The sequence below is a fragment of the Melanerpes formicivorus genome, unplaced genomic scaffold, assembly GCF_026170545.1.
Source record: "Melanerpes formicivorus ecotype bairdi unplaced genomic scaffold, bMelFor1.0.p_v2 SCAF_31, whole genome shotgun sequence".
Taxonomy (NCBI): Eukaryota; Metazoa; Chordata; class Aves; order Piciformes; family Picidae; genus Melanerpes; species Melanerpes formicivorus.
The window spans coordinates 9,451,625-9,475,283 of record NW_027142383.1 but is presented as its reverse complement, the minus strand read 5'-3'; the positions used below and the strand labels follow the sequence as shown (position 1 = coordinate 9,475,283).

Sequence of the window (23,659 nt, the reverse complement as noted above, 5' to 3'; positions counted from 1 at the left end):
CTGCTTTTTTAAGTATTTAGCACCTCATCCCACTGCCGGGCTCCAATTTCGTCCCGTGCTTCGGAAGTAAAAGCTTAATTGCCGTGGGGATGACTCTGGGCACAGGCTAATAGCCCTTTTAAGATCCCACAATTGCCAGTAATACCTCTCACGGAGAGGATAGGTGGAGGGCGTTTAGCACAGCCTCTTCTGTTTGGTGGCGTGCTTCCCCTTGCCCCTTCTCTGGTCGCTCACCGGGCCAGGGTGAGATTCACTTCCTTTTTAAGCGTGTGCTGCTAATTTTTCCAGCACTGGGGCAGTGCTGTTCGACCGGCTTTCCGTATCGCTCGGACGTACCTCCTTATGGTGAGTGGATCAGTATTGCTGTCCGAGGATCCCTTGTCCATGAATTCAGGTTTATTCGGGCGCCAGATGTAAACGACGGAGATAGGAATCAATACGATTGACCAATATGATCGAGTATTGTTCCTTTATTGTTCCAGTGTTGCAGGCAGATGGAGCAGGCCTGTAGTGCAAGTATAGCACAGTAGAGTAAGGAAGAACAGGAGACAGGAAAGGCAGAAGTGCATAGCAAGGCAACTGCTACAACTTATATAAACTCGGAGTGCCCTGTTGGCATAGCTCCATTGGTTCCCTATGAGTGACCACACATTGCACTATTACAGATTATTGGTCCAACTACTAATGACACAATGAGGTTTGTTGATGCAGGTGCATGTCCTGTTGTCCCAAGATAACTGTCCATGTTTATAGCTACCAGTGCCTTGTTTTAGTTACATGCTTCAGGCACAGCACTGTTTTGCTCCACTGCTAGCTGGCTCTGCATTTATGCTGAGCATGGCCTACCACCATGTCAGGCTCTAGGCCTGCACTGCCAGATTGCTCACACTGCTCGTCGCTGGCATTGCCACATTGCCTGCTAGAAAATGGGTCACAGGGCTGGGTGCTGTGCAGCCTTTAGGAGCTGCTGGATAGAGCTTGATTTAATTGGGAAAGAGAAGAGAATTTACCTGACAGGGGGGAGTTCATTGTGGGGGGAACCCAGCCAGAGCTCTGCACAGCCCTTCTGCTTGTGAGCAGTGCTGGGCAGGGGGGCCCAATCCAATCCACTCCGCCTGGGGAGGTGCTGGCCGGAACCTCTTTGGGAGCTCAGCATGAGGAAGAACCTTTCCTGTGGGAGTGAGGTGTGTGCAGTGGAGTGCGCTTGTTTGGAATGTACTCCTGAAGGGTGGCTCTAAAAGTGACCAGGTGTCATGGGTTTGAAAGGAAGGCCCAGTCTTCTCCCCCCACAAAGAGAAAAAAAAGAAATAAAAACCACAGCTAGCCACAGCCGGAGGAGCAAAAAGGGAAATGCTATATTTACAAGCGATTTTTAGGGAATGCAGGGTGTATATACACAATTTACAGTATTTATAATATATACACAGAAATATACAGCAAAGTAAAAAAAACAATAATACAGGAACGAAATTCCCCCCCCTTTTCTGGAGGAGGGTTCCCCCCCTGTACCCCCTTCTCTCCCCTTTTTCCCCAAAGAGGGTTAGAAAGAGAGAAAAAGAGCAGTTGTTAATTAAAGCAGTTATAAATTAAAGCAAAGTGTTAGTAGGCCACGCTTATCTGTCCAAGGTCAGTCTGGCAGAGAGCCTAGAAGCGGACAAGCTGGAAAGGAGGAGGGAAGAGCGAACTGAGGAAAGTCTCAGCTGCACTCAAAACTTAAAGTTGCATTCTACCAATCTACCAATGAAACTCGTTTAGACCTGTCTTTTGTTTACAAAACATTCAGCCACAGTGCCCCAGTACTGTCCTTTTCTTAAAGGCACAGCCTCAAACGGTCACACCAGAGAGGGGGCTGCAGCAGGCAGGAGCTGTGGCATCCAGGGAGGAGCAGAGAACGGAGAGGGGAGGCTGCAGCCCTGCTCCTCATTGTCCTGCAGCGGTCTAGTGCAGGCAACCATCTGCTGCTTGTGGACCCCTCAGCTCTCCCTGATTGCAGATCAGATTATCAGTGTGGTCCTGTCTGAAAGCTGCACTTCTGTCTGAGCTTTATGCTAAGCATGGATGGGGCCAGCTCCAAGGGCTGGAGCGATTAGCACTGAGCAAACGATGGAGAGCTTTGTTCTGCTGTTCGGAGGCACAGAGCAGAGATGGGAACCTTCATCCAGATGACTTCCTCTGTTCTCTGGCTCCTGCTCTCTGCTAATGAAAGACTTCTTTCCTGGGATATGCAATTGCAAGGGAGTTGACTCTGTCCTGGGGAAGGCAGCTTGGAAACAAACACATTTAGCAAGCATTTTAAGCCCCTTCAATCAAACAGGATTATGGCTGGGCCGTAGTGCCGTCAGTGGAAATTTCCTCAGCACATGCAAGCACAGAGCCCCTGCTCTGCTGGCAGCTGCCAGCTCTACAGCCCAGCCCCCTGCAAAGCACATGCTCCTCATAATTTGTTTGTTTTGAGACCTGGAGGTGTGTGTTGCACAGCAACAGCAGAAACCCCATCAGATCCTCCTACACTCGGAGCCTGGTGTAGACTGGATGCTGGCTGTGCTGGGGAGAGGAGCACTGCAGGGGCAAGGGAGTAGTAGGGCTTCAGTAGGCTGCTCTTGGTCTGGTGTCATTCATTGCTCTGCCTGGTTCATTCCCTTGAGCTGATGAGCTGCTCTGGATGTGGGTGACAAGCTTCTCATCTTAGTGCTTTCAAGCAGTCTTCTGCTTGGAGGAGGAGCTTGTGCCTCTGCCTTCCCTGTTCCCCAAGCCACATGGAAGTGGTGATGGTGCAGGGAGGAAAGGTGCTTGGCACCTGTGGATTCAGTGTGTGCCTCTTCAGTTTGTCAGTTGATTCAGCAGCACTTTCCTGTTTCTCCTGAGCACCACAGAAGTGCTGTCAGGTCTGGCCCTGCTTCTCTCTTCTACATTGCTTCAGTTCTAGAGCTAGAATCATGGAATGGGTTGGGTGGGAAAGGTCCTCAAAGCTCATCCAGCTCCATCCCCCTGCCATGGGCAGGGACACCTCCCACCAGCCCAGGCTGCTCAAGGCCTCATCCAGCCTGGCCTTGAACACCTCCAGGCAGGAGGCAGCCACAGCCTTCCTGGGCAGCCTGTGCCAGAGTCTCCCCACCCTGACTCTCAAGAATTTCTTTCCCGTCTCAATCTGCCCTCTCCCAGCTCAAAGCCGTTGCCCCTTGTCCTGTCACTCCCAGCCCATGTCAGAAGTCTCTCCCCAGCTCTACTGGAGCATCTTCAGGTACTTGAAAGCCCCTCTGAGGTCTTCCTGGAGCCTTCTCTTCTTCAGAAGTACCTCAGTGTTTTGGTTTGGGTAGCAAGCAGGTATGAATTTGCCCCCCAGATGCTCAGTGGTGTAGGGCAGTGCAGCTTGCTCCAGGGCATGGATAGCTTCTGTGTAGGTTCACTCCATCATTAGTTTGGCACAGGCTGCCCTGGGGGAAAGCTTCTCCTGTTGCATTGAATCCGCTGGCACTGGCTGCCTTCTGTGGGGTGTTTTGTGCCACAGCAGTTGGAAGCTGTCCTCAGTGACAGGAGTGCCTGAATTTTAGCTACACCTAGAGCTGTTGACATTCCAGCAGGGCTGAGGTTGGTTGTTTTCAAGGCTGTGATAATGTCTTGAGCTTTCCCAGAGTGGGAGCCCTGGAATGCCTGACAGTGTCTGGCAGTTTGGATGCATCCTTCCGTCTCACACCGAGCTACACTCTCCTGCTGGGCTCACATCCTCATACAGGAGGGCTTTAAATTAGGTCGGAAGGGGGTGGGTGAGGATATCAGTCCCTCTGCAGAGGAAAGAGTAGGGCACAAATTAGGAGCAATTGAGAAGTCGGGAGCCCAGCTGCAGTGCATGTACACCAATGCACGCAGCATGGGTGTGCTGGGTTGAGGCAGCCCCCTTCCCCACCCCTGGCAACAATAAACACTCAGACAAAAGGATTGCAAAAGTGATGAAAGTTTAAATAGAAAGCAGTGAACTTTTACAGAAAACCAAAAGCACAGTGACAAAGAAAAATCCCAAAACAGACCCAGAGAGATCCCATCCCCACCTGAGGGTACACCCAAGACCCCCAGGGCTCCTTCTTCCCCCTCCCACTGCTAGGCTAGTCTCAGCTGGCCAGATCTGAGACTGCCCATCCCCCCATGGCCTTGGGCCTAGCCAGGCCCAAAGCCAAGAGGCATCTCCCCCAGTTACCAGCTGATGGAGGAGGAAGAAAAGAGAGCGTGCTAGACTCCGCACTGGATCTTATAGTGGTGCAAAGGATTGTGGTAGGAAATACTACATAATTTCCTGTTTCCACCCCTCTGGGTTGGACTTCTGGACACAGGAAGTAAACATTGCAGGGGGGCACCCAGCTCAAACTGCAACAATGGGCAATAAGCAAGAGGAGCTGGAGGTCCTGGTCCACCAGGGTGACTATGATATAGTCGCCATCTCAGAAACATGGTGGGATAACACGCACGATTGGAGTGCTGCACTGGGGGGTTACAGGCTCTTTAGGAGAGACAGGCGAGGGAGAAGAGGGGGAGGGGTAGCTTTGTATATTAGGGAGTCACTCTCTGCCACAGAACTTGAGGTGAAGAAAGAAGGGATTGAGAGCCTGTGGATTAAAATCAGAGGGCAGCCTAACAAATCTGACATCCTGGTTGGAGTCTGTTACAGACCACCCAACCAGGATGAGGAGGCTGATGAAGTGTTCTACAAACAACTAGAGGCTGTCTCAAGATCATCAGATCTTGTCCTTGTGGGCAACTTCAACCTGCCAGATATCTGCTGGGAACTTAATTCAGCAGGGAGGAGGCAGTCCAGAAGATTCCTGGAGCGAATGGAGGACTGCTTCCTGACACAGCTGTTAAGCGAGCCTACCAGGGGACAGGCTCTGCTTGACCTGCTGGGAAGGGCTGGTGGGAGATGTGATCGTGGGAGGCTGCCTAGGGTGCAGTGACCACGAGATAGTGAAGTTTTCAATATGCAGGGAGATAGGGAGGAGCACCAACAGAACCTTCACCTTGGACTTCCGGAGGGCAAACTTCAGCCTGTTTAAGAAACTTATTTGTAAAGTTCCCTGGGTACCAGCCCTCATGAACCAAGGGGTCCAGGCTGGTTGGGCCTACTTCAAACAGGAGCTCTTGAAGGCACAGGAACTGGCAGTTCCCACGTGCTGAAAGACGAGCCGGCGGGGAAGGCAACCAGCCTGGATGAGCAAGCAGCTCCTGGAGGATTTAAGGGGAAAAAAGAGGCTGTATCACCTTTCGAAGGAGGGGAAGACTTCTCGAGGTATGTTCAAGGAAGCTGTTAGATTATGTAGGAATAAAATTAGAGAGGCAAAAGCCCAGCTGGAACTGAAGCTGGCCACCTCTGTCAAAGACATTAAAAAGCATTTTTACAAATACATTAACACTAAAAAGAAGGTCAGGGAGAACTTGCACTGCTTATTGGACCTGGAGGGGAGCACGGTGACTGAAGACGAGGAAAAGGCTGAGGTCCTGAACACCTTCTTTGCCTCAATTTTTAACAGCAAGGCAGGAGGAGTTCAGGACGAGTGGCCTCCTGAGCTGGGCGATGGGGTTGGGGAGCAGTGTAGTGCCCCGGAAATCCATGAGGAATTAGTTTGGGATCTGCTGAGCCACTTGGACACTCACAAGTACATGGGACCGGATGGGATCCATCCTAGGGTGCTGAGAGAGCTGGCAGATGAGCTGGCCAAGCCGCTCTCCATCATTTTCCTCCAGTCCTGGCTCACAGGTGAGGGCCCAGATGACTGGAAACTGGCCAATGTGGTCCCCATCCACAAGGAGGGTCGGATGGAGGAACCTGGAAACTACAGGCCGGTCAGCCTGACCTCAGTGCCAGGGAAAATGATGGAGCAGATTATCCTGGCGGCAATAACTGCGCACCTGAAGGATGGCCAAGGGCTCAGGTCCAGCCAACATGGATTTAGGAAGGGCAGGTCCTGCCTCTCCAACCTGATCTCTTTCTATGATCAGGTGACCCGTCTGGTGGACGTGGGGAGGCCTGTGGATGTGGTCTACCTGGACTTCAGCAAGGCCTTTGACACCATCCCCCATAGCAAACTGCTGGCTGTTGAGGATTGTTTTGAGCAAGAGGGGCCTTGGGTCCCAGGAACGCCTGTGCAATTCAGGCCTTGAATTCTCTGTTGATAATATAGTGGTGCCGTAAGAGATGTGAGAAAGTGCTGATTGCTTGGTATGCTGAAGTCCAGCTGCCCCTGAGATGGGAGGCAAGCAAGATAAGGAGGAGGCAAGATCTGGGAAAGAGAGCAATTAGGCCGGATAGAAGAATTCCACAGAGTTGTGAAAACAATGATGTAACCTTTTAGAGAGCAACCAATAGTATGTTGCCAAGTGGGCATAATTATAGCAAACTGTATATAAGATGTGTCTGATGCTCAATAAAGTTGGATTCCGCTGATCAAATTGGTCGAATAGCGGCCCCTTCTTGCGGCAAATGGCGCTCGAACACGGGACCCTAATGAAGACAAAGGTTAGGGTCTAAGAAGTTCTTCGGGACTTGGGAGATTCGGAGTAAGCCGGAGGCAAGAAGAAGGCCGGCCCGGGATAGCAGTACCGGAGGCTGCAAGAAAAGGGAAGACAGCCTTGAAGCCGAAGACGCTGTAGAGCCGGGAACTGCTTAAACGAGGACTGTGCGCACAGGTATTAACGTTTAAATACGGATATGGATAGGCAGGCAGCGTATGATTTATTTATATGCTTTTTAGAAAAGCGACAGTGTAAGTTAAATTTTACAAAGGAGTTGGTGCCGCTGTTAAGCTATGCAGAAGAGTTAGGATATTTTAAGGATCCAAATGAGGTGTTTGAAAGATTGCAGTGGAAAAAGTCTGGACAAGACTTGTGGCTGCATGGGTTAGATGATGAAAAACGAGCAAAGGAGTGTGGAAAATGGTGGAAGATGGTTATGACAGCACTGGATCAGCATCATGCTGAGCAAATGGCAGCTTATCAAGCCAGGGTACGATTAGATTATACGGACCCAAATGGAGCAAGTGTTACACATGCTGGGTTGCCTTTGTCAGAAGAGGTTCAGGATTATTTAAGAAAGGAGAAGGCTGCATGTGTAAAAGGGCTAGGTGGCAGAGTCGAATTACAATCTGTAACACAGGACTCTGCTGAGGAGCCTTCCCCGTCTCTTTTAGCTGAGCAAATTGTACAGGAGAAGAAAGTAGGTGAGGGAGAGGAGACAAACAGGGCGGTAGATCCTGGAGGTGGTATTAAAGATCATGCAAGAAAGCACACACAGTATTGACGAAAGGTTGCAGAACACTTAAATGCCAAAGGAGATCAGGAAGGGCTTAGCCGGCTGGCTGCTTCACATCAAGCTTTTCCAGTAATGTATACACAGGTCCCTGGGGAGCAAAATGTTGTTCAGGCTGATGTAACTCAATTGCCATGGAAATTGTTATCTCAATTAAGACAGACTGCGAGTCAGTTTGGGATTCAATCTGAACCAGCTAGACAGATGATTGATTTTATTTATATGAACTATAATATGTTTCCTAGAGATTCTTATAATGTTATGAACCTGATCCTAACAGCATCTCAATTTATGACATTTTTGAATGAGTGGGAACACCTAGCTAGACAATCAGCTGGAGTACAAAGACAGCAAAACGATCCATTATTTGGTGTAACAGTAGATCAGTTGTGTGGAACGGGACAGTATGAAAGACCAGAGTTACAGGCACTTTTACAGCCGCCTGTTTTTCAAGCATCAGCCCAGATAGTAAGGAGGGCTTTTGAAAAGCAGAAGGATGGAAATGCAAATCCTCACTATATGGGAATTAAGCAAGGTAGACAGGAACCTCTTGGTGAATTTGTAGATAAGTCGCTTGCCGCACTTAGAGCAGCAAGCGTAGGAGAAGGTATCCGAGAGGCAATTTTAAGGCAGTGTTTAATGCAGAATGGGAACCAGCAGACGCAACAGCTTATTACATCAGCAGATCCTAGATGGACGGTAGCCGAATTGTTGCAGAAGGCTCAGGACTTGCCAAGCAATCCGATGGCCATGTTGACGGAGGTGATTGATAAGGGATTACAAAAACAGGCTGAGGTGTTGTCAATGACAATGACAAAACAGCTTGAGCATAGTCAACAGGTTATAGCAGCCTTAGTACCTTTGCGCACAAACTCGAAAGGGCAAGGCCGACCCTATAAGCAGTCATCAGACGAAATACAGTGTCATCGAAAAGCGTAAGGCGGAGATATCGTCTAAAGTAATGCCTGGACTTTTGGCCCATAGATCCGCTTTCGGGCATTTCCCTAGCGGAGATAGTTATTTTGATGAAGCTTGTTGGAGAGAATACAGGAACAAGTTGTGGGACTTGGTTATAGATGGTGATAAAACTGCTATAAAGCTGCAAAAGTCGTGGCGAGAATGCATGAACTGTGTTAAAACCTACGAACTGAAACAGCGAATGGCTGCTGCAGTTAGAGCAACTTTGTCAGGACGAGATGCAGCGCCAGGTGTATCTGAGTTGCAGCTGAAAGATGTGTCTGAGAACTATCGACCGATCGACCGGGGCCGCCCCCGATACATCTTGCGGCGACCACACCGCGTTTACCAGCCGTCACCACTGCCGTTTGCACACAGCGGGGAAAAAGCCGAAAAAAGGCAGCTCGGTGTGTTCGACCCCTTTTTATCAACACCTTCCTCTGACATTGCCAGCGACAGCTCGGATTCGGAAGACAACACCGGCAGCGAGGAATTCAAACAGCGCCGACTTTGCTTTACGGCCCCTCTTAGAAAAAATGGAGCGCTTGGAGGCTCGCGATTACAGCGTTCCTACCACCGCACTCCTCCCGCGAGCCCTGCCGGCCCCCGCGGATACCGACGGCTCCGACCAAGGCGGTACCGGCTGACGCACCACCGACACCGACAGCACCGACAGTAGCAGCGGAGCAGCTGCCACGGCAGCAGCCCCCACCCCTTTCCCCCGCAGCGGCTTTAGCCGCACTACTCTGTTTTGATTTAAAGCAACAGTACTCATTTTGTCATTTCTGATTGTAACGTCTTTCAGAGATTTGTTATTTAGAGTTTTGTTAAGTTTTTCTAATAAGCATAATGAATAAGTAAGCATTTGGTATTTATAAGTACTTAGTACATAGTAATTGCAGTAAGGTGTATGCACTTAGTTAAGAGTTCAAATTGTAAGATTTTCTTTTGGTTCGAACCTTCTTAGTTGTCTGCCTAGGCATTTCAAAGGAGCTCCATGTAATATAGTTAAGGAATGTATAAACAGGTTTTAATTTTGGAAAGTGTTTTTTAGTTAATATAACAATTTTATTTCTTTTTAGACACTGATTTGATGGATTAATTTCAACATAGTTTTTTAAGGTTTTAAGGATTTTTTGGTATTAGCATAAGTTAAGGTTTGTAGTAAATAGGTATTAATTTTAACAACTATTCCTTCACTAATGTGCAGAAGAATCAAGACTAAGAGGAAACAGCATTTCCCATGAAGTCGAACATCGATCACAATAACTGTTATGATAATCTGGGGTCAAAAGCATCAATCAAAAAAATATTTTGTCCTGAATGCTGAATTTGAAAATAGGCAGTTTGGGCTGGTAAATACAGAAAACCTATTTTGTGGTGAGAAAAAGGATTTAAATCCCCATGGAAAATTATTGAAAGGGATTGGCATAAGTGGGAAATAAAGACTAGAGAAATTTTAGTTGGGAAATATCAGGAATAATTAAAAGGATTAGTAAAAGGAAAAGTAAGAGACATAAGATTTTGAAGGAAGAGGAATTGAAATAACAAAAGCACAATGGGAAATGGTAAACGAACTAACCAAGGAAGTAGAGAAGAGACTCCAAATGGAATTTTGAAGTGGGTTAAGGAGTTAAAATCTGTAGGGCTCCTGAAGAATGTAACTGCTGCCGAGAAGAAAATACACCCGGCTGCTGGTTGCACCCCAGCAGGCCGAGGAGGCAGTCAACATATACTGGTGGAGCCTAATTTTGATCCTAACCCTATTTGCACATAAGGAGTCCAATCGAAATCAAAAACCACGTTCCCATGTGTGGAATCTTGATCAGACCGGAGAGAAAAGACTTGAACTTGAAAAAGCAATAATAAATTTTTCTGCTACAGTTGAAATTATGATGAATGCAAGCATAGATGCAATAAAAGTGCAGCAAATTGAAATCAATAGTCTCTCGAAAATATCTACTCAGAATAGATTAGCTTTGGATTTTTTATATGTTAAGGAAGGGGGTGTATGTGTAGTCATAAATGTAAGTTGTTGTAGTTATGTTAATCTAGATAAACGAGTGGAAACAGATTTACAGGCGATTGTAAACCACAATCAGATATTACATCAGATTTCTTTAGATGATACTTCTTGTGGATTTAAAGAAATATGGGATAAATTAACTTTCTGGTTACCAAATCTAAATTGGCTTAAACATTTGTTTGTAATATTGTTGGAATAATTGTAATATTGCTATGCATAATACTCTGCAATTGTTGTTGCAAAATACTAAGACCTTTAAGTAAGATTGCTCATGTCAATGAGTTACAAGTAGAGAATTATGATCAGAATGTGATCAGAACAGATGAACTTAATTATGATCCAATTAAGAAGGTTCTGAAATATCTGGAAATTTTAACACAAATCAATGGTGACAAAAAAAAAAAAAAAAAAAGGGGGGGGAATTGTGATGAATATACTGGTGATTTGTGTTAAAATTGTAAGACTTAGAGTGCACTGGGATTAAGGGTCAGGATCTTGTGAGGCCTGTTTAGAGGGTAAAGAGAAAGAAACCTATCTTGCAGACTTGCAAGGACACTGTCTGGTTAATTGGAGACATCACGGCTGAGAAGGAGCTGTCTTAAAGATAAACATTCAGAACTGGGAATTTGTTTTCTTCAGATAAGAAGCCTGCACAATTGAGCATGTGTGAAAGTGGATGCTTTGACCCTTACCACACTGAATGTAGGGAGAAGGGATTTATATGTTATCTCACCAGTTTGCTATAATTTTACACACCTAGAGGGAAAATCAAAATTCATAACAACACAACATGCATTTTCATTTTCGGTTGAAAACATCAACAAATGGTACCAATAAGAGATCAGTATTACTAGGATGAGCAAAAACACATTATTATGGGTAATTTTGTATTGGGCAAAGCAATGAATCTCTTTTGCTCTTGCTGATTGCCTGCAAGTTTTCTGTCTGTGAAGCTAGAGCCTGGCCAGATCTACCTTTACAGATTAAAGAAATCTTGCTACCATTAAACAAATTATGATTTTTGACCATCCTAGAGAAAATAAAGATGCAACATAACAGGTAATAATGAATTGATTAAACTTTTTCAGACGTGTCTGATAGGGATACCCAGACTTAATGTAAATATGTTTGTTAATTATAGTAGTAAGTTTTAAGGTTCTTAGGTATCATTGTACTCATTTTGATTATTGTTAAGCTTGTTATAATTGTATTATGCAAAGTGTTCAAAGAATAACCTCCAAGGCCTTACTTGCACAAAAGAAAAACGGGGGAATTGTTGAGGATTGTTTTGAGCAAGAGGGGCCTTGGGTCCCAGGGAGGTGGTGGAGTCATCGACACTGGAGGTGTTCAAGAGAGGATTGGACGTGGCACTTGGTGCCATGGTCTAGTCATGGGGTCTGTGTTGACAGGTTGGACTCGATGATCCTCAAGGTCTCTTCCAACCTTAGCGATACTGTGATACGGTGAGCTCCCAGGTGCAATGTGATGCTGATGCATTTATGCCACAGGAGCACCAGCTCCTTCCCTCCAGCACAGCATGACAGAGCTGAAACAAAATTAATTTAGTGCCATTTCGTCCTGCCACTGAACCCACCCAAGAAGGTGCTGATGCTGTCCAGTGCTGGGCTGCCAGGAGCTGGCTCATCTTCTGTGGGCATTGGCTTCTGTTAATGGTGATGTCATGAAGGTGCTTTTTGATGGGGGGGGGAAAGTATTAATGCTGTGTAGAGACCTTCAGAGGTGGTTTGCTGAGTTAGAGAAAGGTGAAAACTGACAGGCTGGGACCACCAGATGGATACAGAACTGGCTTGATAGCCAAAGAGTGGCTGTCAATGGGTCCATGTCCCAGTGGAGGCCAGTGACAAGCGGAGTCCCTCAGGGATAAGTCCTGGGACCTGTCTTGTTCAACATCTTTGTGGGTGACATGGACAGTGGCATTGAGTGCACCCTCAGCAAGTTTGCTGATGACACCAAGCTGTGTGGTGCAGCACAGGCTGGAGGGAAGGGAGGCCATCCAGAGGGACCTTGACAGGCTGGAGAGGTGTGCACAAGCCAACCTCATGAGGTTCAACAAGAGCAAGTGCAGGGTCCTGTATCTGGGTCGAGGCAATCCCAGGCACAAATCCAGGCTGGGCAGTGACTGGCTGGAAAGCAGCCCTGAGGAGAGAGACTTGGGGGTGCTGGTGGACAAAAAGCTCAACATGAGCTCTCAGTGTGCACTTGCAGCCCGCAAAGCCAATCAGATCCTGGGCTGCATCAGGAGAAGTGTGGCTAGCAGGTCGAGGGAGGTGATCCTCCCCCTCTACTCAGCCCTGGTGAGACCCCACCTGGAGTACTGTGTCCAGTTCTGGAGCCCCTATTACAAGAGATATGTGGAGGTGCTGGAGCATGTCCAGAGAAGGGCCACAAGGATGATCAGAGGGCTGGAGCACCTCTCCTATGAGGACAGACTGAGGGAGTTGGGGCTGTTCAGTCTGGAGAAGAGAAGGCTCCGAGGTGACCTCATTGTGGCCTTCCAGTATCTGAAGGGGGCCTACAGGAAGGCTGGGGAAGGACTTCTCAGGATCTCAGGTAGTGATAGGACTAGAGGGAATGGAATGAAGCTGGAGGTGGGGAGATTCAGGCTGGATGTGAGGAGGAGGTTCTTCACCATGAGAGTGGTGAAGCCCTGGAATGGGTTGTCCAGAGAGGTGGTTGGGGCCCCGTCCCTGGAGGTGTTTAAGCCCAGGCTGGATGAGGCTCTGGCCAGCCTGATCTAGTGTGGGGTGTCCCTGTCCATGGCAGGGGGGTTGGAACTAGATGATCCTTGTGGTCCCTTCCAACCCTGACTGATTCTATGATACTATCTGGAAGCCACTCCAGAACAGGAATAACTGACGAGGAAATGGCTTCCACCACTTGCCACTGGGCTTTCCCATCACAACTGGAATGAAACTGAAAGGTGAAGCCTGCAGTGAAACTCTGCATTCAGCTGGGAAAAGAAACAACTCTGTGCTGGAGAGAGCTGAGCTGTGGTGATGAGCATGGCAGCAGCCTGCTGAGGGGATGCCTTCTATGAATTCCTGCCCTGGTAACAGAGAGCTGATGGCTGATGGATTGCTCTGCTTGTCCTACTTTTGACAGCTGCTTCAGTGTCTCCCTAGGAATAGTTAGAATCACAGAATTATTCTGGGTTGGAAAAACCCTCTGAGATCATCCAGGCCAACCCCAACCCAGCCCCACCCTGGCCCCAGTTGCCATGGCCACAGGGCTCTGGAACCCCTCCAGCCATGGGGACTCCACCACCTCCCTGGGCAGCCTCTGCCAGTCCCTGACCACTCCTGCACCAAAGACATTTTTCCTCCTCTGCAACCTAAGCCTCCCCTGGCACTCTCCAGGCCATTTGCTCTCCTGCTGTCACCTGAGCCTGGGGAGCAGAGCCCAACCCCCAGCTCAGAATTGGTCATTTACAGGAGTGCCCTGTGAGAGCTACTGTAGAAGAGAAGGTTCTGGGTCACCACAGCCACACTCCAAATCAAGCACTTGGGCAAAATGAAAGGCTTAGACATTCCTCTTCCCCCAGAGCACAGAGAGAGGTCAGGATGCTTGCCCCAGACTCTGTGAGGGTTTGTAATCAATCCCTCCCCGAGCGTGGAAGGAAACTGGAGAGGGTTGAGAGCAGCAGCTCCTGGCTGGAGGAAACGACATAACAGGAGGGGAATGGAAGGAGGATTTTGGAGGGGAAGACCACAATTTGGGAAGTGCTTTTAACCACCTTCTGCAACAAAAGTGGATGGAGGCCAGCAGTGCAGCCACTTCACTTCTAATGGCACAGCAAGGAGCTGAGCTGAATGTCTGTGGCTCTCTCTGCTCTGTGAGCCAGGGAGGATTCATTACAGCAGGGATCAGATGGCCTGCAGAGATACCCTGCAGCAGCCCAACCACTCTGCTTGCTGGGCACCAGTGGTCAGCCCTGGGTGGTGTTGCTTTGGAACCAGACCAGTCCAGTAAGGCCCAGCAGCTGAGTCTGGCTCTGCTGTCTCTGTGGGAATTATCTGATCACTTCTCTTTACCAGCTGACCAGGTTTCTCCCTGTGTCCTTTTGGCTTTGGGGAGGTCTGGTCTATTCTAGTCTATTCTGTTCTATTCTATTCTATTCTATTCTATTCTATTCAGCAGCTGGCATTAAAATTGAAGTAAATTATTGCTGACTGTGAAATCCTGGAGTGGGGCAAGCCCAGGAGGGGTTCTGGCTCCTGAGGAGCCCAAGGTTTTAATGCAAATTGCTGAAATCAAGGCTGAGGTTAGCTTTACCTTTGCAGAGGTCATGCTGGTTAGACCAACTGGCTGCCAAGTTGTGGCCGGTTGACGTTGCCCCCTTAAGAAAGGGAATATGGTGGACGGAAGTTGGTAAACGGAAGGAATAATCTAAACTAATTTCATTGGTGAAGTGGGAGGAAGCACCTTCGGAACTGGGAGTGAACTGGACATTTCCAGCACTTCTCTGTCAGTCCTGCTTCCGCCTTTTCTCCGTGCAGCAGCTCTGTCTTGTGCTGGGCTTTCTGCCAAGGCTCCGGCCTTGAAAAAAAACTGATAAGGTCTGTATTAACTCCTTTCCAATTAACACAAACTGCTTCTAACTTTTATTCCTCTCTTTTCTTTCTCTTTCTATCCCATTCTGGGGAAAGGGGGGGAGAGAGGGGAGAGCGGAGGTGGGGAACCCCCTCTGCCTTGAGGGGGGTCACTCTCATTTTCTGCGTTACTCTGTTGTATATCTTTGTATATATTGTAGATATTGTAAATTTGTAAATATCCCCCTGCAAACCCTACATCGCTTTGTAAATATAGCTCCACTGCTTTGCTACTTCAGCTTGTGAGTTTTTTTTTCCTTTCCCTTCAATGTTTTTTTCCCTTTTACCTTACAAGGGGGAAGGGAGGAGGCTTCTCGGCCTTACCCTTCCACCCACCACATTTTTTTTATTGGCGTACCCAACGTGCAGCAGATCATTAGTTCAATTTATTATTTGATTGATTTAGTGTTTTCTAGCTGAATTAGCAAACATGAAGGTATTGTGGTTTGTGGAGCGATTATTCTTTTCAATTTTTGGGGCTCTGGTTTACAGGTATTGTTTGGGTTTGATTTTGGATTACCTGGGTAAATATTTGGTGCGGACAATTTATATGTGGGTTATGTATAGAGTTAAATTATGGCATGGAAAATGTATTAATTTCCTATGGCCAGTGAGATGCAGGAATGTTACCTCCACCACTCTCCCAATTGAGATAAAGGGTTTTAAGATTCCACCGGAGGAGAGAGTAACTTTAGGTGATGCCTGGGATCCAAAGGTGATTTATTTGGTGTGTATAATTCTGCTGCTGGTGATAACTAATGTGTATTCTCTGTATTCCTGGCGTCGGGAGAAGAAGGTGTCCAGAGCTTGTTTTGTTATTAAAACTAGATCAAAAAGAAAACGCCGTGGCTCTCGATCAGTCCCAGAGTCATCTAGTGACGAGGACTGTGCAGAATCCGTGTCAGTCAAAAAGAAGGCTAAAAAGTTAATTGGTAAAGCAGCTCTAAATGACTTTGCTGATTCTGGCAAGCACCCAAGGGCATCGGCTGGTATCAACATGGCTCCTACTCCTTCTCCTCCTTCTTCTTCTCCATCGGCCATTAACGGAGCAACGTCACTTCCACCCACTCCCTCGGTGGGACCAGAAGTCACTGCCCCAGCAGCTGATTTATCTCAGGACCTGTCAGCTTCCATTAAGGTGGCTGTAAATTCAAACACAGCTCCAGTTAAGGTGGCTCCTTTAAAGACTAGAAGTGGAAAGGGCAAAGATGGAGAAGAAGAGGTGGAGACTGATCCTGGTGAGGGGCCCTCTACTCTAAAAGATCCTGCTGAGGAGGAAGAGAAGGTTTGTTTTAAAGATCTAGCTAACCTAGTGAGATCAAAGCAGGATAGAGATGAAGTTAGGAAAGCAGCTGGCAAAGGTGGTTCTCAGCTTAAAGAGATCCTTAGGAGAATGACAGCAGGATTATATGGGCAAAGAATTCAGGGAGATGAGGAACAAGATGATATTTCAGACTGTTCTTCGCCCCGCGAGGAATTGCGTAATGTCCGTAAAGATTTCACCAGGGCAGATAAGGAGCCAGTTCTAGCTTGGCTTAGTAGGTGTTATGATACAGGTGCTTCAGCTCTAACAGTTGGAGACAAGTCAGCAGCTCAGTTAGGAACTCTCTCAAGGGACAATGGAATAGATAGACATCTAGGCGCAGCTCTCGGTAAGGTTAATCTGTGGATACGCCTTTTAATGGCGGTTGCCCTGAGATACCCTTCCCGAGATGATCTTCCCTGGAATCCTAAACCCTGGACTACCATAGATGAGGGAATTAAGCGCTTGAGAGAATTTGCTGTTAGAGAGCTACTCTATGGTGAACATGAAACTCTGAATCCTGATGACATTCCTGTGGGTATTGGTCTTGCTAAAAAGATCATCAAACTTGCTCCTTCTAATTATGCAAACATTCTGGCAAGCAGAATTGTGTCAAGAAGTTATGGTGGAGCTTCTCCTACGGTTGGCCAATTCAGTGATCAAATGAGACAATTGGAGGATAGCATGACACGTGGTTCTTTGGTTTCGGCCATTACAACGATGTCTGGTGATATTCAGAATTGCATAAGAGAGTTAAAAGATGAATTTAGAAATTCCATATCCCAATTGGCACAAAGGGATAATTTCAATTCTTCCTCCAGGTGGGTACAAGTCTCATCTGTGAGGAATACACATCCTCCAAGGAGGTCATTCCAAAACAGGACATTCCAAAACAGGTCGTTCCAAAACAGACCACCAAGGCAATCACGTAGAACTATTTGGATAACTCTGCGTGATCAGTTTGGTGAGAACATGAACCGCTGGGATGGCCAACCAACTTCTAATCTTTTCAGGAGACTGAGGGAATTGCAAAGTGGCAGAACCCGAGGTAGCAATACCAGAAGGGTAGCTGTTACTTCCACAGTTCCCCAGAACGACTCTTATGGCTCCAACAGTGGCTCCAGTTATAACATGCAAAGTTATAACCCTGCAAACTATGTGCAATGCACATGTGCGCATGTTCCCCATAACTAGGGGTGCCCTGCCTCCCGCCAGGGGGAGGAGAGGGATAACAGAGATAATAGAATCTATTGGGATGTGTACATCCAGTGGCCTGGCACTTCACAATTTCGGAAGTACAGGGCCTTGGTTGACACAGGAGCTCAGTGCACCATAATACCATCAAATTATCAGGGATCAGAGTCCATAACTATTCTGGGAGTCACTGGTGGATCTCAAGAGTTAAGTAAGGTAGAGGTTAATATAAGTTTAACTGGTAAACAATGGAGGAAGCATACAGTTGTGACCGGACCTGACGCACCTTGTATTTTGGGAATTGATTTTCTGAGAGAAGGGCGTTTCAAAGACCCTAAAGGTTACAAATGGGCTTTTGGAGTAGCTTCAATAGAAATTGATGGACAAAAATTGAAGCTGTCCGCCAGACCTGAACTTTCTGATGAATCTGCAGTTGTGGGACAACATAAGATACAGGACATTAAATTGCCGGTTGCTTCTCAGACTGTGCATCACAGACAATACAGAACCAACCGTGACTCTTTGTTGCCCATTCAGAATCTGATTCGTCAGTTAGAGAGTCAGAAAGTCGTCAGCAAAACTCATTCACCTTTCAACAGTCCAGTGTGGCCTGTGCGAAAGCAGAATGGAGACTGGCATCTGACAGTAGACTACCGAGCCCTAAATGAGGTGACACCACCTATGAGTGCAGCAGTACCAGACATGATGGAACTACAGTATGAGCTGGAATCCAAAGAGGCCAAATGGTATGCTACCATAGACATTGCTAATGCATTTTTCTCTATTCCCATAGCAGAGGAATGCAGGCCTCAGTTTGCTTTCACCTGGAGAGGCATCCAGTACACTTTCAACAGGCTGCCAATGGGCTGGATCCACAGCTCAAGCATCTGTCATGCAGTGATCCACGATGCTCTGGAGAAAGGCGGTGCTCCAGAACACATCCAGTTCATCGATGATATCATCGTCTGGGGTAAAACTGCTGAGAAAGTCTTCAAGAAAGGTAACAAAATCATCGACATTCTTCTGAATGCAGGTTTTGCCATCAAGCGAGACAAGGTGAAAGGACCTACCACAGAGATTCAGTTTCTGGGAGTGCGATGGCAAGATGGACGCCGACACATTCCAGTGGATGTGGTAAATAGAGTCTCTACCATGGCAAGTCCCACAAACAAGCAAGAGACCCTACGTTTCCTGGGGATAGTGGGATTTTGGAGACTACACATTCCTGGATACAGTCAGATTGTGAAACCTCTGTATGATGTGACTCGAAAGAGAAACCATTTCCACTGGGGACCTGAACAGCAAGCAGCCTTTGACCAGATAAAGCAAGAGGTGATCCAAGCAATGGGTCTGGGACCTGTCCGAGATGGTCCAGACATTAAGAACATTTTGTACACGGCTGCAAGTGACAATGGTCCAACCTGGTGCTTGTGGCAAAAAGCTCCAGGTGAGACACTTGGACGACCTCTTGGTTTCTGGAGTCGAGGTTACAGAGGTTTAGAGGCTAACTATACTCCAACAGAGAAAGAAATTTTAGCTGCCTATGAAGGAGTAAAAGCATCTTCTGAAGTGATTGGAACTGAATCACAACTTCTCTTAGCTCCCAGATTACCAGTTTTGAATTGGATGTTCAAAGGCAAAGGCTCCACACCACATCATGCTACAGACTCAACCTGGTCTAAGTGGATGGCTCTGATAACACAGAGAGCTCAAATGGGAAATCTTGAAAGACCTGGTCTAGTGGAGGTGATCTCAAGTTGGCCTGAAGGCATCAACTGTGCTAAACCTCCAGAGGAGAAAGTGACTCGTGCTGAGGAAGCTCCTCCTTACAATGACCTTTCTGATGATGAAAAGAAATATGCTTTGTTCACAGACGGTTCCTGTCGTCTTGTTGGAAACAAGCGAAGGTGGAAGTCTGCAGTGTGGAGTCCAACACGCCGAGTTGCAGAGGCGAAAGATGGAGAAGGAGAATCCAGTCAGTTCACAGAGGTAAAAGCTGTCCAGATAGCTCTCGACGTGGCTGAACGTGAGAGATGGCCAAAGCTTTATCTCTACACCGACTCATGGATGGTAGCCAATGCTCTATGGGGTTGGCTAAAGAACTGGAAGAAGAGTGGTTGGCAGAGGAAAGGAAAACCCATTTGGGCAGCCAACCTGTGGCAGGACATTGCTGATCGAATCGAGAGAATTCCAGTGAAAGTGAGACACATCGATGCTCACATTCCTAAGAGCAAAGCTACTGAGGAACAGCAACACAACCATCAGGCCGATCTGGCTGCAAGAGTTTCTCAAGTAGACATGGACTCTAATCTTGATCTCGACTGGAAACACCGAGGTGAGATATTCTTAGCTCGGTGGGCTCACGATTCGTCAGGACATCAAGGCAGAGATGCAACATACCGATGGGCTCGTGACAGATCCATAGACATTTCCATGGATGCTATCACACAAGTCATCCATGACTGTGACATTTGTGCTGCTATTAAGCAGGCAAAACGACTTAAGCCCTTGTGGTATGGTGACAGATGGTCCCAGTACAAGTATGGTGAAGCTTGGCAGATTGACTACATCACTCTACCACGTTCTCGTTCTGGTAAGCAGTACGTGCTTACTATGGTAGAGGCAAACACTGGATGGTTGGAAACTTATCCAGTTCCACATGCAACTGCACGCAACACCATTCTCGGTCTGGAGAGACAGATGCTGTGGAGACACGGAACTCCAGAGAGGATTGAGTCAGACAACGGAACTCATTTCAAGAACAACCTTGTAAAGAACTGGGCAAAAGAGCACGGTATTGAGTGGATATTCCACATTCCCTACTATGCACCAGCTTCAGGGAAGATTGAACGCTACAACGGTTTGTTGAAGACCACTCTCAAAGCCATGGGAGGTGGATCTTTGAAAAACTGGGAAAAACATTTAGCACAAGCAACCTGGCTGGTAAATAGTAGAGGTTCAGTGAACCGAGCTGGACCTGCACATTCCGATTTGCTACGGAAAGGAGAAGGTGATAGAGTTCCTGTTGTTAGAGAAAAGAATCTGTTAGGTAAAACTGTTTGGGTATTTTCACCCTCAGGAGAGGTTAAGCCTGTCTGAGGGGTGGTTTCAGCTGAAGGTCCAGGTCACACTTATTGGGTAATGCAGGAGAATGGTGAAATTCAGTGTATTCCACAAAGAAATTTAACTTTAGCTGAAAGAGGTTAATTTCAAACTGCTGTACAGCTACATCGCGTCCAAAGGAAGAACCAACGAGGAATCTACGGTGCATGAACCCTGAGATCCCTGAGAGCCCTGAGTCAACTAAGAGACCCTGAGAATCCTTGTTTCCCTTTTCTTCGCTTCGTCGGCAAAGAAATGAACTGTTTTCCATTTTTCTCATTTTCTGATTTTCTTGGACTTTTGAATCATCTACATCTGAGCATAGCCGGAATGGACTATGAACTTTACTCACGAACTGTAAATATCGTTTTGGATTGGATGGACAGTATGAACAGCCAATGAAATTGTTTAGAAGGGGTGGACTGTGGCCGGTTGACGTTGCCCCCTTAAGAAAGGGAATATGGTGGACGGAAGTTGGTAAACGGAAGGAATAATCTAAACTAATTTCATTGGTGAAGTGGGAGGAAGCACCTTCGGAACTGGGAGTGAACTGGACATTTCCAGCACTTCTCTGTCAGTCCTGCTTCCGCCTTTTCTCCGTGCAGCAGCTCTGTCTTGTGCTGGGCTTTCTGCCAAGGCTCTGGCCTTGAAAAAAAACTGATAAGGCCTGTATTAACTCCTTTCCAATTAACACAAACTGCTTCTAACTTTTATTCCTCTCTTTTCTTTCTCTTTCTATCCCATTCTGGGGAAAGGGGGGGAGAGAGGGGAGAGCGGAGGTGGGGAACCCCCTCTGCCTTGAGGGGGGTCACTCTCATTTTCTGCGTTACTCTGTTGTATATCTTTGTATATATTGTAGATATTGTAAATTTGTAAATATCCCCCTGCAAATCCTACACTGCTTTGTAAATATAGCTCCACTGCCTTGCTAATTCAGCTTGTGAGTTTTTTTTTCCTTTCCCTTCAATGTTTTTTTCCCTTTTACCTTACAAGGGGGAAGGGAGGAGGCTTCTCGGCCTTACCCTTCCACCCACCACACAAGTCAAGGTGTTAATAACTTCCTCCTGGCTGTGTCGCTTGGATGTGCAGGATGGGGAAGGACACACCAGGATTAGTTTCTCAATGACTTGAGAGTCTATTTCCCACACTTCTGTCACTGCTTTAGCAGCGCTTGCAAGCTCTTTGGGTGGTGGTGTTACTTCTTCAGCAGCCAAGGAGAGGTTGCTTAGCTTGAGCTTGGAGGAGCTCAGCTGCCCTCCTGTGACTCAGCAGAGCCCAGTCCCAGCGGCCAGGAGAGGGAAAGGATTAATTTTAGCCTTTCTAAAATGAAGCTGCAGTGGGTAAGGAGGAAGGAATGTATTAGGGGCTTTCAACTGCTTGAAAGCAAAAATAGAGCAAAGAGGATGAGGACTCCTTGCCCTGCCTGCCTCCCCAGCTCCCACACTGCTGCCCTGCACTCGGGGAAGCTCTGGTGCTGCGCAGGGCCAGGCTTAGCCTTTCCCTTCCCCTGCCTGCAGCTGGGGAACTTGGGCTGCTCCTTTCTCTGGAGGCTGGGCTGGGGGGCTGGGGGTCTCTCTGCTGGGGAGCCTGGGTGTTGGGCTTGGTGTAGCTGATTGCTGGGAAGGAGGGGGTGTGCTGGGGTGGGATGTGTGGGTGCTTGGCTTTGTTCCCTGCCCTCACCAGCTGCTGTGGGCCGCTGCTGAGAGGCAGGCAGGTTAAAGGGGGTGCTGTGCCACCTTCCCTGGCTGCTGTTCTGCTCCCCTGCAGGGAAGATGGCTGTCTGTGCCACAGTGAGGCAAGGCACTGTTCCAGGCACACTTGCATAAGGTAAAGATCCAATCCTCTGCTGCAGGCCTGGCACTGAACACCTCCCCACTAGAGCCTGGGGACTCTCATTTGTGCTGCTCCTGCCCTGTTTTCCCCACACCCTTTGTTTCTGTGGGAGGTGCCAAGGTCATCCTCAGGATGGTCAATTACTCAGTTTCTGCCTTCCTCCTCTTTTTGCTCCTCCAGATAAAACCAGAGCACTTTTCTTTCCCCACACTTCTCTGCCCAGAGCAGAGAAGTAATTTTTGGGACCAGCCTGGAGTGTGATCAATACATTTCCTCCTGTAGCCAATGCCCCTTGCAGAGGAGGGAAGCAGAGACCCAGTTAGACCACAGAGACCTGGGGATTGGTGCTGCTTTGGAAGTTCTGCAGGGCTGGGCCAGGGGGAACCTCCTGAGGCTCAACAGGAGCAGAGTCTTGCACCTGGGGAGGAGCAGCACCATGCACCAGGACAGGTGAAGGGTTGGGCTGCTGGGAAGCAGCTCCCTGGAGAAGGACCTGGGAGTGCTAGGGGACAGTAAGTTCTCCATGGGACAGCAATGGGATCTTGTGGCCCTGATGGCCAATGGCTCCTGGGGTGCATGCAGAAGAGTGTGGCCAGCAGGGCAAGGGAGGTTCTCCTGCCCCTCTGCTCTGCCCTGCTGGAGCCACATCTGCGGTACTGTGTCCAGCTCTGGGCTCCCCAGCTCAAGAGGGACAGGGAACTGCTGGAGAGAGTCCAAGGGAAGCTATGAGGATGCTGAAGGGCCTGGAGTAGCTCTGTGAGGAGGAAAGGCTGAGCCTTGGGACTGGGTAGCCTGGAGAAGAGCAGCCCCAGAGGGGATCTGAGCAATGTCTGTAAACAGAGAGGTTGTGGAGCCTCCTGCTCTGGAGAGCTTCCAACCCCCCCTGGCCACTGTGCCTCTGGGCAAGCTGCTGTGGCTGCCCTGCTGGAGCAGGGGGCTTGGAATGGGTGAGCTGCAGAAGTCCCTTCCCACCCCCAGCCTGCTGGGATTCTGTGCCCTGCACATATCCTTGTGGGCAAAGAAAGAGAGCAGGCTGTGTGAGTGGGGCTGGGAATGCCTGGCAAGGAAATTATTAATTACAGTAATGAAGTTAACTAACAGAGAAGTATTCTAATTCCAGCAGGTTTGCAGGCCCCAGGTGTAGCATAGCACAGCTCAGAGCTTCATTCTGGCTTTGTCTCTTGTTGCAGGCTCTGGATGTTGACAGGACTGTTCTCTACAAGATGAAGAAGTCTGTCAAAGCCATAAACATATCTGGTCTGGGTAAGTGCCTCACCACTGCTGCTGCTGTAAGGTGCAAGATCCCAGCAGGCAGCTTTCTGCACCAGGAGGAGTCACCTGGG

General features: G+C 48.0%; 1 protein-coding gene across 4 annotated transcripts in view; it reads left to right on the top strand.

Moving 5' to 3' along the window:
- The window catches only part of ASAP2 (ArfGAP with SH3 domain, ankyrin repeat and PH domain 2), a 119,086-nt gene that overhangs the window by 39,108 nt on the left and 56,319 nt on the right, over positions 1-23,659 (top strand). For all 4 annotated transcript variants that reach the window (XM_068155341.1, XM_068155342.1, XM_068155340.1 and 1 more), the window contains exon 2: positions 23,507-23,579. In XM_068155341.1, the coding sequence (XP_068011442.1) occupies positions 23,507-23,579 (73 nt within the window). The remainder of the gene's footprint in view (positions 1-23,506; positions 23,580-23,659) is intronic.